The sequence below is a fragment of the Equus asinus genome, chromosome 10 (assembly GCF_041296235.1).
Source record: "Equus asinus isolate D_3611 breed Donkey chromosome 10, EquAss-T2T_v2, whole genome shotgun sequence".
Classification (NCBI taxonomy): Eukaryota; Metazoa; Chordata; class Mammalia; order Perissodactyla; family Equidae; genus Equus; species Equus asinus.
Window position 1 is genome coordinate 46,307,064 of NC_091799.1, and position 13,627 is coordinate 46,320,690.

The 13,627-nt window shown below is 58.3% G+C and overlaps 1 protein-coding gene across 1 annotated transcript in view; it reads left to right on the forward strand.

The window, feature by feature from the left end:
* The window catches only part of SHB (SH2 domain containing adaptor protein B), a 129,204-nt gene that overhangs the window by 100,880 nt on the left and 14,697 nt on the right, over positions 1-13,627 (forward strand). The window contains exon 5 of the mRNA XM_014861138.3: positions 3,984-4,103. Within this exon, the coding sequence (XP_014716624.2) occupies positions 3,984-4,103 (120 nt within the window). The remainder of the gene's footprint in view (positions 1-3,983; positions 4,104-13,627) is intronic.

Here is a 13,627-nt window from a genome sequence, read left to right on the forward strand (position 1 = left end):
CCAGCCCCCGCGCCTCCCGAGGCAGCCCACCGCCACCTCCATCGCACCTCATTATTACCATTAGCACATAGACAAATTCCAGTCACAAACTTGTTAATGGCAAATAAATAAATAAAGAATCCTGACCCAACGTCGCCCCCCAGCTCCTGCCGCTGTTGAAAGCAGGAGCTCCGTGAGGGCAGGAACTTACTCAGGTCACCGCTGCATCCATCCTCAGTGCCTAGAAAGGCATCTGGCACAGGATGGGTGCTGAGTAGATAGCCGGCTGATGAGTGGACGAGGTCCCCAAAGAGCTGTCAGCGCTTTCTCTCCCTTTCGTCACCTCCCACTCTCTCACTCACCATAATCTGCTTCCTCCTCTGCCTGGGTCACAGGTGGCCTCCTCTGTCCTCCACGGCAGTCAGCGCAGGAGATGGCTCCCTCCCCCGCAGACATCCTCTACTCCCAGTTTTTCTCCTACTTCCCTGGCTGCTCCTTCTGGCCCCTCTGCTGGCTCCTTGCCTCAGCTTGACCTGAAGGTTGCAGTGCCCGGGGCTCAGTTCCAGCTCCGTCCCCCCAGGTAGTCTCTTCAGGAGCCCGGTGGTGAGCCCTGGTGCGTGTCCCTGCCCTCGCCCTCCCGAAACGCCAACTCAGCATCCAGCTGCCTTCCTGGCATCTCTGCTTGGCTGACAAACGGGTATCTCAGAACTGGGGTCCTGATCTCCTGGACACCCTCCCCTGGCTTCCCACCTCCGGAAAAGGTGTTACATCTCCCTAGTCGCTCAAGCCACAAATTGGAGTCATCTTGATTCCTTTTTTTGCCTTCGCCGTGTCTAATGCATTACTAAGTTCTGCCAGCTCTCCATCTAAAATAAAGCCTGAATTCACCCATTGCCCTCAGCTCAGGGCCACCTCCCATCTGGACCACTGCAGAAGCCTCCTGACTTGTCTCCTCTTCACCTCCCCTTGGGCCTCTCTTCAGGGCAGCCTGGTTGAACTTTTGTAAGATCACCCAGAGCAAGTAACGGCTCTCTTTAAAACTCCTTGCCCTCCGCTACGCTTAGAATGGGATCGGACTTCTTCCCTTGGCCTGCAAGGCCTCAGGGAACTGGGCCCTGCCTCCCGCTGCACCCTCGTCTGTACCACTCTCCACGCTCACAGTGCACGACCATTCTTGCTGCCTTTCTGCTCCGTGAACACCCAAGCTCATTCCTCTTACAGGACCTTTGCACTTGCTGCTTCCTCTGCAGAGAACATGTTTTCTTTGGCTCTTTACATGATTGGCTCTGTCTCATGATGCAGATTCTCAGGTCAAATGTCATCTCCTCTGGGGCCTCCCCGCCCATTCATTCTAAAGTAGGCACCTCTCCCGCCCCGGTCACTGCCTCGTCACAAACCCAGCATTCCTACTTAGCACTTGTCACTATCAGAAATTGTTTCCTGAGTCTATCTGTTGGCTCTCCACCTCCCTGCATGAGCCCCATGAGATCCAGGATGTAGTAAGTGGTGAGTACATATTGGATGAGCTAACGGGTATGGGATGGGCTGGATGACTCGGGTGGAGTCTTCTTAATCCCCGAGGTTCTGGCCTGACTGTCCAACTCTGAAAAGTCCAGCACATCCCCAAGATGGCCTCCCGCTTGGTTTCTCTTTTCAGTCCAGGCAGAGTCTGCTCAGGCCCAGCAGTTGGCCCCCAGCCCTCACAGGCCCACCCTGTCTCTGGTGGGAACCCCCTATGGCGGGCTGACCAGTGGCTGGCCCCAGCCTCCCATCTGGTATCCTTTGGCCCTTCTCTCCCGAACTCTGCCTGGGTCTCCTTTGATCCTCGACCCCAAGTCCCCTGCCTTTCTCTCCACGTGGAGTAGCTGGAGCAGCCGGGGAGGGAACCAGCAGCTCATCCTGTTCACCCACCAGGGGTTACCCTTCACCAGGATCCACAGCACTCCCTAAGAGCCAGCTCGCTCCTGTGCTCAGGGAGGGGCGGGCAGCGGGCAGCACTTCCCTGGAGACCACTTCTAGGCCTTTCCCAGAGGACGGCTGTGCTTCAAATGGCTGGAACTTGTTTTCCTAATAAATAATGTTTTTGTCAGCTCACTGGGGGTGTGTTATGCAGGTGAAATTTCCCGGACAACATCCTTGCCAAATCTCTTAACTCCTGTTTCTGCGGTCAGCTCCGTCCTTGTCCAGCTGTTTCTCCCCATTGCATCCATGCATCTTTTCTAAAGCAGCTAGAGCCTTCACGACCCTGGAAGTGTTGTAGGTACAGCAGCCCACGTGTCCCACTTCATTCCTCTTCATTCCTGCCTAAGTTCAGAGGGGAGGCAGGTCTGCCATCTGCACGCTCTCTGCATTTTCCTTCTGCAAGTCGCCCCTCCACATGTCCGGCCGCGGGGCTCACCTGCTGTGAATGGTCACTTGCTGGGCAGTCAGTGACTCAGTCACATGCTCACTGGACGAGACACGCACATCTCCTCTCCAGTCTTTGCCCTTGTAAAGCTGGTTGGGTTTTTAGGTGACAGTTACATCATCACACTGCTGCTAACTGTTCAGAATGCTGCCTTGTAAATGGCAGCAAGTGCACAGTGAGAGGCAGTGTGACGTTTTCCTCTAAGCAGAATGTGTGTCACAGAACTCTCAGAGGTACTGTTTGTAGGGCGCCCCTGGGCCAGGACAGGAGGCAGCATCCCAGTCACACCTGGGAATTTAAAATGCAGCCTCGGTGCGGCAGCAGCTGAAATAATGACAGCCAGGAAAGTTCCCCGCGGCCGTCTGCAGTTCAGTCTCTTTCTGCTGATGCTTGTAGCTGCCAAGCTACAAGGGATTTGTTGAAACACACCCCATCTCAGGCTCTGCATAAGCCCTTCTATGCATCACACTGTTTAATCCTCAAAATCCCAAAACGGGGTGAAGTGACCCTAACTTGATGGAGAGCCGAGGCACAGCCAGGTTCGGCCTCTTGCCACAGACCACCTGGCTGGCGAGTGGCAGGACTGTCTGTGCCTCTTGGCCAGTGCGTGATCCAGCCTTGGCCGTCGGGCACCTTGGTTCTCCTCCTGGCCCTGCCTCCCACCTTCCCACTGCCCCTGCCCCTGCGAGACCGTAGGACATAAGTGCATTCTGAGTATACCCTGACTGGCGTCTTAGGATCTTCACTCTTCACTGAAACTTTACCTTCTTCCAGTCTCAGAAATTAGTGTTCCCTTTAGTCCTGCAGTGAGGGGCCTTCGTCAGGCCATCTGCCACCACACCCCTCCCTTCTGATTCTGCCACCCACCACGCGGTGTCCGAAAGCAGTGACACTGGGACTGCTACGTGCCCAGTCGATGCCAGATTCACTCAGCAGGAGCACTGGTGGGGCCACCCCACACCTGCTGCCTGCTCTCCTGAGTGAGGAGCACCACCTACTTGTCCCTGCTGTCAGCACCCTAGGGTGGCTTCCCTGTCACTTAGACGGAGACAGCCAGAGTCCTCGCATCGTGCACAGGCACCCTGATGCCGCCCGCTTTGTGGCCTCTTGGGCCTCTGCCCACGCCCCTGCCTCACTGGGGCCACGCTGGCCTCCTTGCTGTTTCCAAGACACACCAGGCACTCCCACCTCAGGCCTTCCTGCCTCGCCTCGTTCAAGTCCGCACTGAAATGTCACCCTCTCTGGACAGCTTCCCTGGCTGCTGCTTAAAATAGCAGTCCCTCCCACGAGCCCCAGAGCAGGCGGCCCTGCTTCCTGTCCTCCAGGGCTGCTGCGCTAGGGTGAGAGCTTCACAGGGTGGAGGCTGCGCGTGCGTGCCCTCCTGTCCCCAGGACCTGCACGCAGCGGGCGCTCCCTAGGTATCTATTGAAGGACCCACTGCGTAGACGCAGCACGCACACGACCTGCTCGGTACAAGGAGGCCCGGGACGGGGCAGTTGCCCTCTGAGGGGCCGAGCCTCCTCGCGGAGGAGCAGGGTTCAGGGTGTCAGCGGTGGGGTCCTGCCCCACAGGTTCTGACCCTCTCCCTCCTCCCCAGATGGTATCACGGAGCCATCAGCAGAGGGGACGCCGAGAACCTGCTGCGACTCTGCAAGGAGTGTAGCTACCTCGTGCGGAACAGCCAGACCAGCAAGCACGACTACTCCCTCTCCCTGAAGTGAGTACCACCTCGGTCGCCCCAGCCCACCTGGGTCACCCCTCGTCCGCCTCGGTCGCCCCCTGCCCACCTCGGTCGCCCCAGCCCGCCTCGGTCACCCCCCGCCCGCCTCAGCAGCTGCAAATGAAGCGCAGCCCAGCCCTGTGTCTGTGGCAGAAAGACCCGCCGGTGTCCCCACAGGAAACACTGGCACGAGTTATTTCAAGCCTCGGTGTTTCAGTTTGATCTTTCTTCCTGGGATACAGAGGAGTTTTTCTGTTCTGCTTCTGTCTCCCCAGGAGGGGAGGGACATTTTCCTAGGATTTATGTTAAATAGCCAAGAACAGCTTCACATTGGCTGTGAGCCAGGGGCTGTGTGAAGCTCTTAGCATCCTCCTCCCTGTTTCACACCTCACATTGACCTGTTTTGCAGCTGAGGAAACTGAGACTCAGGGAGGGGACATTGCTGGCCCAGGGGCAGGGCCTGGCCACGGGACCAGCTGTTTGCCGCCGCCCCGCCCCCATTATAAGAATGACCTTTTCCTTCTGTTCCTGGTTACTGTTTGGGCAGGTCTGATTCTTGTGTGTCTCACGAAGGTGGTGGGGAGCACCAGCAAGGGCCAGGAAGAATCCTGCTGCTGTCTCCTGCAGCCGCCTCGTCATTGTCGCGTCTTTCTGACCCATGAGGCATTGCTGTTGAGATAGGCGGCCTGAAACAAGAAAAGGGTTTTTCGGTGGAGTCCGTCATCCTTCGGTGCTGCCACTGAATGGGACCTAGCATATTGTCTAAAGCTCATTTTACAGATAGGAAAACTGAGGCCCAGAGAGAGGAGGGATTTCCCAACGACACAGAGAGAGTTAGGGTCAGAACTGGAGTACAAACCCAGGCCCTTCAGCCAGCACAGACCACCAAGAACGGTGAAGTCCTCTGCCTGGCTTCCTCTCTGCTCTACTCATTGTTGTCAGAGGCCACGTGACGGAGAGAGGGCCTGTGTGCAGGCCAGCCTTGTAGCCAGCAGAGCAGTCCAGCCAAGGAAGGAGAGACTGACCCCACCTGGTCTGCTGGACTGTGCCCCGAGAGGGACAGTGACAGACTGCAGAGCATGGGCAGGAAACAGAGGCACTGGGAGTCTCCCTGCAGAAAGGAGGATGTGTGGACACACGGTGGGAACTACGCGTCTCTCAGGGACGATCAGGGCAGACGGAGCAGACGTGGTTGGGGGTCCCCAGATGGGGGAGTTACGGGCAGGCAGATTCTAGCTCAGTGAGAGGTAGCGTTTTCCAACAGTCAGAGGTGATCAAGAATTAGAGCGAGCGGAGGCTGCCTCGAAAGGGAGTGAGCGTCTCATCACTGTGGGCGTGCAGCTAGGGGCTGGAATCCCACCTTTCCAGGGAGGATATGGAGGGGATCTGTGACTGGCTGGGTGGGGCCCCAGGACCAACAGCCCCTGCATACTTCATTGTCCACCATGACACAACTTAAAGAATCAGGTTGGTTATTGCAGCCGAGGAAAATTCGATATGCCAAGCAGCAACTGGGCTGGAGGCGCCAAAGCCAGAGGCCATCCTTGGATTGAGGAGAGGGCAGAGGCAGGGGACAGGTGCACCCTGCTGGCCGCGTTGCCAGGGGCCAGGCGGTCCTCGACTGCCCACTGCTCCGTGCAGCCCTGCTCCCTCTCTCACTGGCCAAGGTAACGTAGCAACCCAGGTGCCCTTGAGTGATGCTTCCGGATTTCCACCTTCCCCCTCAAGCTGAATTGCTGTCTTCTGGGCTGTGAGAGGTAGAGGAAGCAGGTGACATTAGAGAGGAGACTTCCATGTCACCGCCTTTCCCTGCCCACTCAGGCAGCCTGCCCACCCCTGGGCTTCCTCAGCGCAGCATTTATCACGCTGGCAGCCTCGGAGCTCCTCAGAGAACCTCATTCCTCCTGGGATCCCATTGTCTGGGGCCTGGCCAGAGGGATCTTCCTGAAAGGACTTACTGAATGCACCGAGGAGGAGAGGATGGATGCTCCATGCCAGGCCCAGGCGGTCCTCCATGAAAGCCAGGGCCCCTTCTAGCTTCCTGTTAACCACTCGGGAAGTGCTGAGCCCCTGCATTGGGCAGGCCCAGTTGGACAAGAGGGCCCCATGGTGACCCCAGAACAGCCTTGCCTGCAAGGGAACAACAGCCTCCTGGGTATCCAGGATGTGTCGAGGCTGAGGCACCAACATGGGAGCTCACAGGAACCTTAAGCCAGCTGCAGAATCATACCAGTAATACCTGTGGGGTCCATTTCCTTTTTCTTCCCTTTTTTTTTTTTTTTTTTTTTTGGCTGAGGAAGATTTGCTCTGAGCTAACATCCATTGCCAGTCTTCCTCTTTTTTTTGCTTGAGGAAGATTTGCCCTGAGCTAACATCTGTGCCAATCTTCCTCTGTTTTGTATGTGGGTTGCCACCACAGCGTGGCTGCCGCCGAGTGGTCTAAGTCTGCACCTGGGAACCAAGCTGGGCTGCCAGAGCAGAGTGCACTGAAGTTAAACACTAAGCCATGGGGCCAGCCCCTGTGGGGTCCATTTCTTAATCCCCTGTGCAACGTGCCCTCTGTTACACAAACAGGCCCAAAGACCACCTCACAGATGGGTCTCCAGAAGAGTATTTCCATCATGGTCCCAAGAGTGTAATTCCCTTTTGATCCCTGGTTTGTGCCACGCTTAGACAGCAGGGCCTCTCTCAGGAGAGGCGGCACCTTGACTCTGCTCTGTCAGTGACAGGCTTGCTGTCCAGGGCCGGGCTGCAGGCGAGAGAGACAGCTGGGCACAGGCTTCCCTGCCCCCAGCCCTGTGGCCTTGGCAGTCGTCACTTCCTGGGCGTCGTGGTCCCCATCTGTGCACGGCGGGGGAGGGTGCTCTTCTGAGACAGAAGCACATCTAGCCCACCAGTGCAGTGTCAGCGTCGTCTTGTGTCATTCCCACCCTGCCCCTGCTTTCCCCGGTCAGCCCTGTGGTTTGTTGAAAGCCGTTGGTAAGAGTTGCAGGAAGGACCCGTTGTCCAGGGTTCTGGCAGGGAGTCCTGTCCTGCCACTCGCTGCTTGCTGCGTGGCCTTAGGTGAGTTCCTCCCCTCTGGGCGGACCGTCCACATCTGCCAGGTGAGACTTGGACTTTGATGGCTGTGAAGGATGCCTCCACCTCTGACATCAGGGCGTCTCTGACTCCTGGGGTTTCCCATCCGTGGCTCAGCCGCTCCTTGCCCTTGGAGTGCTCTGGCATGATCCCTTGTACCTCCCAGGCCGGGGGAGGAGGTGGAAGAGACTGAGGACAAGGCCCAGCGGCCTGTGCCAGGACCCCGAGTAAGACCACTCTGCTGTCAGGCATGGGTTTGTCTTCCTGTGCCTGTCCCGTTGGATCTAGTGACCAGGACCTGCAGTGTGGATGACTGGTTCCACCCACCGGTGCTGGAGGTGGAGGGGGTAGTTTTGCATGCTTGTCTAGAGCCATTGGATCCTAAAGGCCAAAGGGTGGTGTCACCTCATCAGCTTTCCTGTGTAAAAGTCCCAAATTGGGCAAGTGGGCAAGGCTATCCCGTGGCTGGGCAGGCCAGCCTGCTAAGGGAAGGTGGGTTTGCTTCCCAGAGCAGCCCCAGTTCCCGATAAGCAGTCCGGCTGCCAGCCAGGGAGTGACACCTGGCACATTAATCACTCCGACCACAAATGGGCCCTGGGACCAAACATCCCAGCTGCTAGGGGCAAGTGCCAGCTTTGCCAGCCACAATGTGAGGTGTGAGATCTCAGATCCCCGAGGCCTGCCTGGCGGGGGCAGGTGGGGAGCGTCATTCCTCATGCTTGATGTTGTCAGGCACGTGGTACACGTTGACATTGGAGTTCTAGCTGTGTTATCATGTGAGCCTGCTGCGAGGATGCTCTGGGTGGAAAAAGGATCTAGGGGGAGTCTGGCCCCAGAGGACGGGGCCCTCCGCCCCTCCCTGGACAGGTATTTATCAAAGCCCTCTGGCCCTGGCTGCAGAGTGCAGTCTGGCCTGTTCAGCCTGGGCCTTGTTGCACGCAGATCTGCACGGAGGGCCTTGGGGCCCCGAGGTGGCGTGGGGTAGGCACTCCCTGCCACTGAGGGCCCGGAGGAGCTGCAGGGCAGAGGTACACTTGAGCTGTAAAGAGAAAGGGCGAGTGTTCCCCAGGCAAGGAGGGCTGCTGGGCATGTCAGGTAGAGGGGACAGCCCAGGCACAGCCCCCGAGATGCAGAAGAGCCTTGGCCAGTCTCATGCCTCACAGAGGAGTTGAGACGCGATTCTTAGTGCTGGGGCCACTGACGTGCAGGGTCCACTCTCAGGCATCCACCCTCATGCTTAAACCCCACTCCCACCCTGTGTGTCCACGGCACCTCACATTTTAGAAAGCCTGCGCATGTGCCCTGGCGGAGCCCCATGGGGTGGCTGGGGCAGAGGTCACCATCCTCTTTCTCATCTTAGGGTCCAGGCAGCTGAATGACCTGCCAGGACTTGGGTGGAAGCAGCGGACTCTCAGCCCCCTCTTCCCAAGACTCCTTACCCTGGGTCAGGAGGTCATCAGATGTCAAGCCTGAAGCGACCTTAGAGGCCCCTCTCTCCATCCTTTGTTTTGTGGAAGGGGATCCGTGTTTGACCTAAGGCTGCCCAGCTGGCACTGACCACTCTGACGATAGAGATGGTGACCACTTCACACTGTGGGGACTAGACAGACCCCTCGACCTGCCCAGGCTGCCACCCGTCTGCCCCTTCTCCAGCTGGGCTTGACAGGGCGGCAGCCCTCGGGCTCCCTCTCGGCTGCCGGCAGACACGTTGGCCCCAGCACTAACCATTGACCCCAGGTGCACTCACTCCAGCCTCAGAGAAGCAAAGGGTTGAGTCTGTAGAAATCGGCAAGCAAACATCACACTCCAATAGTTTTCCTGTCTGGAAAGGCAGGCAGTGGGGGAAAGGGATGAAAAGTCTTTAAAAATCTCATTGAAAGGGTTCGTCAGGCACTTTGGACTATGAATGACTTTGCAAATTCTAGTTTCATGAGTTTTTGCAAAGAAATCTGGACAAGACGAGGGAAAGAGGATTTCAGAGAGTGCAGGGTTCGCAGCTGTGGGTGGGGAGGCAGGGGGAGGGCCAGGCCTCCCGTGCTGCCGGGCGGGCTCTGCCTGCACTGGGCTCATCCCTGGCGGGGGGCGGACACAGTGGCACTTCTGAGGCCTCAGCAGGGCCGCCACTGCTCCTCTGACAGGAGCTCTCACAACAGGGTCTTGGGCTTTCACATCCCCGAAGGCACACTGCACAGCATCCTTGCAAGTGTGCCCCACATTCGGACTTCAGGAGACACTTCTGGGGTCTAGCCTGCTTCCGTCAGGCTGCCACTCAAGCTGGATCCCACAGGAGCCTTCCATAGCCCCCATAAGCTCTGCCCCGTTCAGTGTCAGCTATTTCCTGGGCTCCAGCCCTCAGACTGTAGCTGGAGGAGAGGGAAAACATTTACACCTGTAACTTACATACTTGCAGAACGTGTTTAGGGCTACCCAAGGCAGAAGGTGCTCAGGGCCGTGAATGAGGGAAGGAAGCAGAGGAGAGGGTACTTGAAGGATGAGCAGGCCTTAGCCCTGTGGGCAGGGCGGAACGGGCAGTGCAGGCAGAGGGAGAGGCAGGAGGCAGGCAAGTCAGAGCTTGTGTGAGAACAACAAAGCATACTTTGAAGGGAGCCAAGGAGCGATGCCCTTGTCACCTGGCTGAGAAATTGGGGCTCTGTCCTGGATGGCAGGGTGCAGGCGTGTCTTCAGAGCTGTCTTCTAGAACCAGGAGTGAACAGGGTGCACCATGAATGCTGCTGAGGAAGGAAGACTTCCTGCCCCCACAAACACGCCCCTGCAGCCAGCGCTGGCCAAGGGGCTGGAGGCGGACAGCGTGTGGGCATGCCCCCAGGGGAGACGCAGGGCAGCCCCTCTCCAGATGGAGAGAGACCTGGGCTCTGCAGTCAGAGGTGCCAGAGTTTGAATTCTGGCTCCATCTTCTACCTGCTGTGTGATGCTGGGCAAGTGACTTTACTTCCCTGGACATCACCTGGAAAACCACGTGGGCCGCTCTCATAAAGCTGTTGTAAGAACCAGCGCCTCTCAGCAGCACACGGCGCACAGCCCACAGCAGGGGCTCCACATGTGCAAGCTCTGCTCCTCCCAGCTTGTCCAGAGCTTTAGAAATTGCCATGGAGGCAGCAGAGAGGATGGAGCCCTGGGCCGGGTCACAAGCCCTGGGGGCACGGCCAGGCTGCCTGGGCGGCTGGATGACTTGGGCGAGTGTCTTCCCCCTGCACCCATAGCATGAGGGTCTGGGGTTTGATCAGCAAATTTGCTTCCAGGTTAAGGGCTCCATGAGTAGGGCAAGGTGCCTTTTGCCGAGGTCGCAGGGACATGGGAAGGCGCACCTTCTGCAGGTAGGAGAGGAGGGGGCATAGCTATCAGGAGCACGCCTCCGCTCATTGCTTGATGACACCCGCCCGGTACCTGCTTGGAGCTGCGCGTTTGTGCTGACTGCTGGGCAGCCAGACTTCACCCCAGAAATGTTTCCTGGGGCTCTAATGTAGCATGAGGGGTGTGGTAGGGCCAGGAGGAGCCGATGGTGGCCTTCCAGGGGCACTGGGGATGCATTTCTGTTGGAGTTGTTTTTCTTTCTTCTCCCTTCATTGAATTATATAGTAAAGGAGAGAGTTTTCAAACAGTAGGTATGTCTGGGTCTGGGCAGGCAAGCGAGTGATTAATCTTAGTTTGTCGCTGCTGACAGCCAGGAGCAAGAAATAATAAAGGTTTGCAGGGTGGGAGGGGTGAGGGTGAGGAAAGGCTGCTGGCCCTTCATCCATGGCGAGGAGCAGACTCCACTTCCCTCCGAGTCTGAGCTCCCTTGTTGGATCGACACCTAAGGTTCATTGTGGCTGCTGTTCCTGTGGGTGAGCCCCCAGGGCAGTCCCTAGACCCCAGCGGGGCCCCTAGCAGTTGGTGAGTCCCCTGCACAGCAGGACGTCCAGCCCCAGAATGCCTGGACTTCCATCGTTGGTTGCCCTTTCCCCAGCCCTGCCTCTGAGCGCAAGGCCTCAAGGCAGGCAGCTGTGTGCAGCCAGGGCTCTGCCTAGCTCTGAGGACAGGGGCCCTCGGTTCCCGGCTGTCTGCCTTCGTGATCCTGGTTCTGTGTCCCTCTGAGCTGCCAGGTGGGTGTGAGGGCTGGAGGAGGGGGAATGCAGAAGGAAGAGAAGCAGGTCTGGAAGGAAGAGAAGCAGGGCTCCTGCACACAGTGACAGCATGGGAGGGGGTGGGGCTTGCGGGTAGGAGTGGTTAGCCTTGCCTACGACAGGGAGGGGCTTTGACATGGTCCTTGGAGAATGAGGACTGAGGCAGGGCGAGGAGCTGCCCATGCGGAGGAGAGAGCAGCCCAGGGGGAGAGCGAGCTTCCTGCTTTCCCGTCCCCCGTGTCCGGTCTGTTTCGCACCAGCACCTTCCCGTACTCCCCAGGGGAGAGGCTGCTCTGTGGCACTCCCGGGCTCTGGATCAGTCTGGCTTGGGCTCTGGAACCATAGCCCTGCACCTTACAAGCAGGGTAGTCTTGGGGAAAGGGACTTAACATCCCGGAGCCTCGGTTTCCTCATCTGTAAGATGGGCTTTACAGAAGTGTTAACGGAGCGACGGTGTGTGAGAAGTGCTTAGCACGTGCCCAGAATTGCTGTGCTCAGGGAGAGCATAGGGGCACATCGTCTTTGTCGTTGCCTTTGGAGAGCCACAGGCTGTTGCAGAAAGAGCTCAGTGCGGTCCAGGCCTTGTGGATTGTCTAGGCCTGACCTGCAAGTCTCTGTCCATGCCCACATCCACTCCCCTCTGTGGTGGTGGGATTTTAGAGTTTATGCAGGCTGCAGCTTGAGAAAATCCTGCAGTGCTGTGACTGACACTGCCAATCACACAGAGCTCAAGTCCAATCCAGGCTGCCCTCTTCTTGGCTGAGTGACCTTGGGCAAGTCACTTAACCTCTCTGATCTCCCAGTTCCTCATCAGTAGTTGGAGATGATGACCACCTCAACAGGCATTCCCTTTTGTCAGCCTCACTGCCCTGCTGTCCCCCTAGCTCTCCTTCCCTATCTTCAGACATTATGAGTCGAATATGAGTTTTCACCAGAACTTGACCTGGTCTCCTCATCTCACAGGGAAGCATTTGTGTGACAAGCCAGGGCAGCAACTCTAGTACACTGAGCAGAAGTCTTGGGATTTAGGGCACAGAAAGAGACCTTTAGGTCACGTGGCCCAGTGCCCTGTACAGTGGAGAACCTGGGACCCAGAGAAGGGAAGAGGCTTGCCCGGCTCCTGGCGTCCCGGCCAGGCCCTTTTTTCTGGCGCCGTTTGAGTCACCTGAGACAGGGCGGGTGTCTGCATCTGTGCCTCAGTGATCTCCCGTCCTTTCAGGGCTGCTGGAGGAGGACGGACTTCCTGCTCAGTGGGCGTGTGGCGTGCTGTCCCTTCTAAAGGGCTAAAGCAGAGGCCATGAGTAGGAGCTGCTGCTCCTCAGACGCTATTTGCAGGGGACTGTAGAGCGTGCAGATGCTCTGCGGGAAGAAAGGCCGCGCCACCGAGTGACCCGTGAGGGTAATAGATAACGCCCCCTTCAGAATTACTGAGGAACCACGCCCTGCTGCTGCCCTGCCATGGGGACGGCGCCTCTCCTGGCCCCCGCAGCGCAGCGATGCTGGAGCGGGTGGGGTGTGGAGAGGCCTGCGCTTGGGTGCGGGAGAGCCAGCTTCACGCCAGTCCAGGCCCTTCTCCTCTGCGGGCAGCCATGGTTTGGGGGATGCCCGGTGGCAGCTGCCGTTCTCAGAGCTGGCAGGCCCTGGCTTCCGGTGCTTATGCCTTAGTGAGAGGCCACGCTAGGGCCAGGGTGCTGGCAACGCTGCTGACATGGGGGTATCGAGCTGTCCGGCTGCAGGAGCGTGTAGGGGGCAAGTGGAATACTGCCTTCGTTTGTACAGATGCGGAGACGGGCCCGCGCTGTCACTGCCAGCGAGTGGAGAGCCGGGATGCAGCCGGCCGGTGTCCTCCTGCCCTGGAGCCTCAGGGAACAGGAATGGCCCCGTGCTTCCTCTCCGGCTGCTCCGGGAGCCCAGGTCGGTGTCTGGAGAGTGCACGACCTGGGCCACAGGCCCACTGCTGGAGTCCCTCTGGCCCTTTCCCAGGACAGTGGTGACGTGTAGAAGGCCAGAGAGCCGGAAGCCCCTCCTGCAGCCTGTGAGAGGCTGGAAGTGTCGGGTGCTGTCTGGCCTGAAGCGGCAGTGTTGAGGGGCAGCCTGGCCGCACAAGTCTGCTTCCCTCTCTGGGTCCAGCCCTCAGGCAGCAGAAGCTGGGGGTAACTGGGGGTCTGCTGTCAGAGAGGGAGGCCGAGGCCAGCTCAGAAGGGACAGCGTTGGCCGCCATAGCTGGCAAGATAGAGGTTTCCAGAAGCCCCATCTGACCACGGATGTGTCTGGAAGGCGGGTCAGGAGTGAAGGCCTCTGCTGAGGCATCTGCAACAG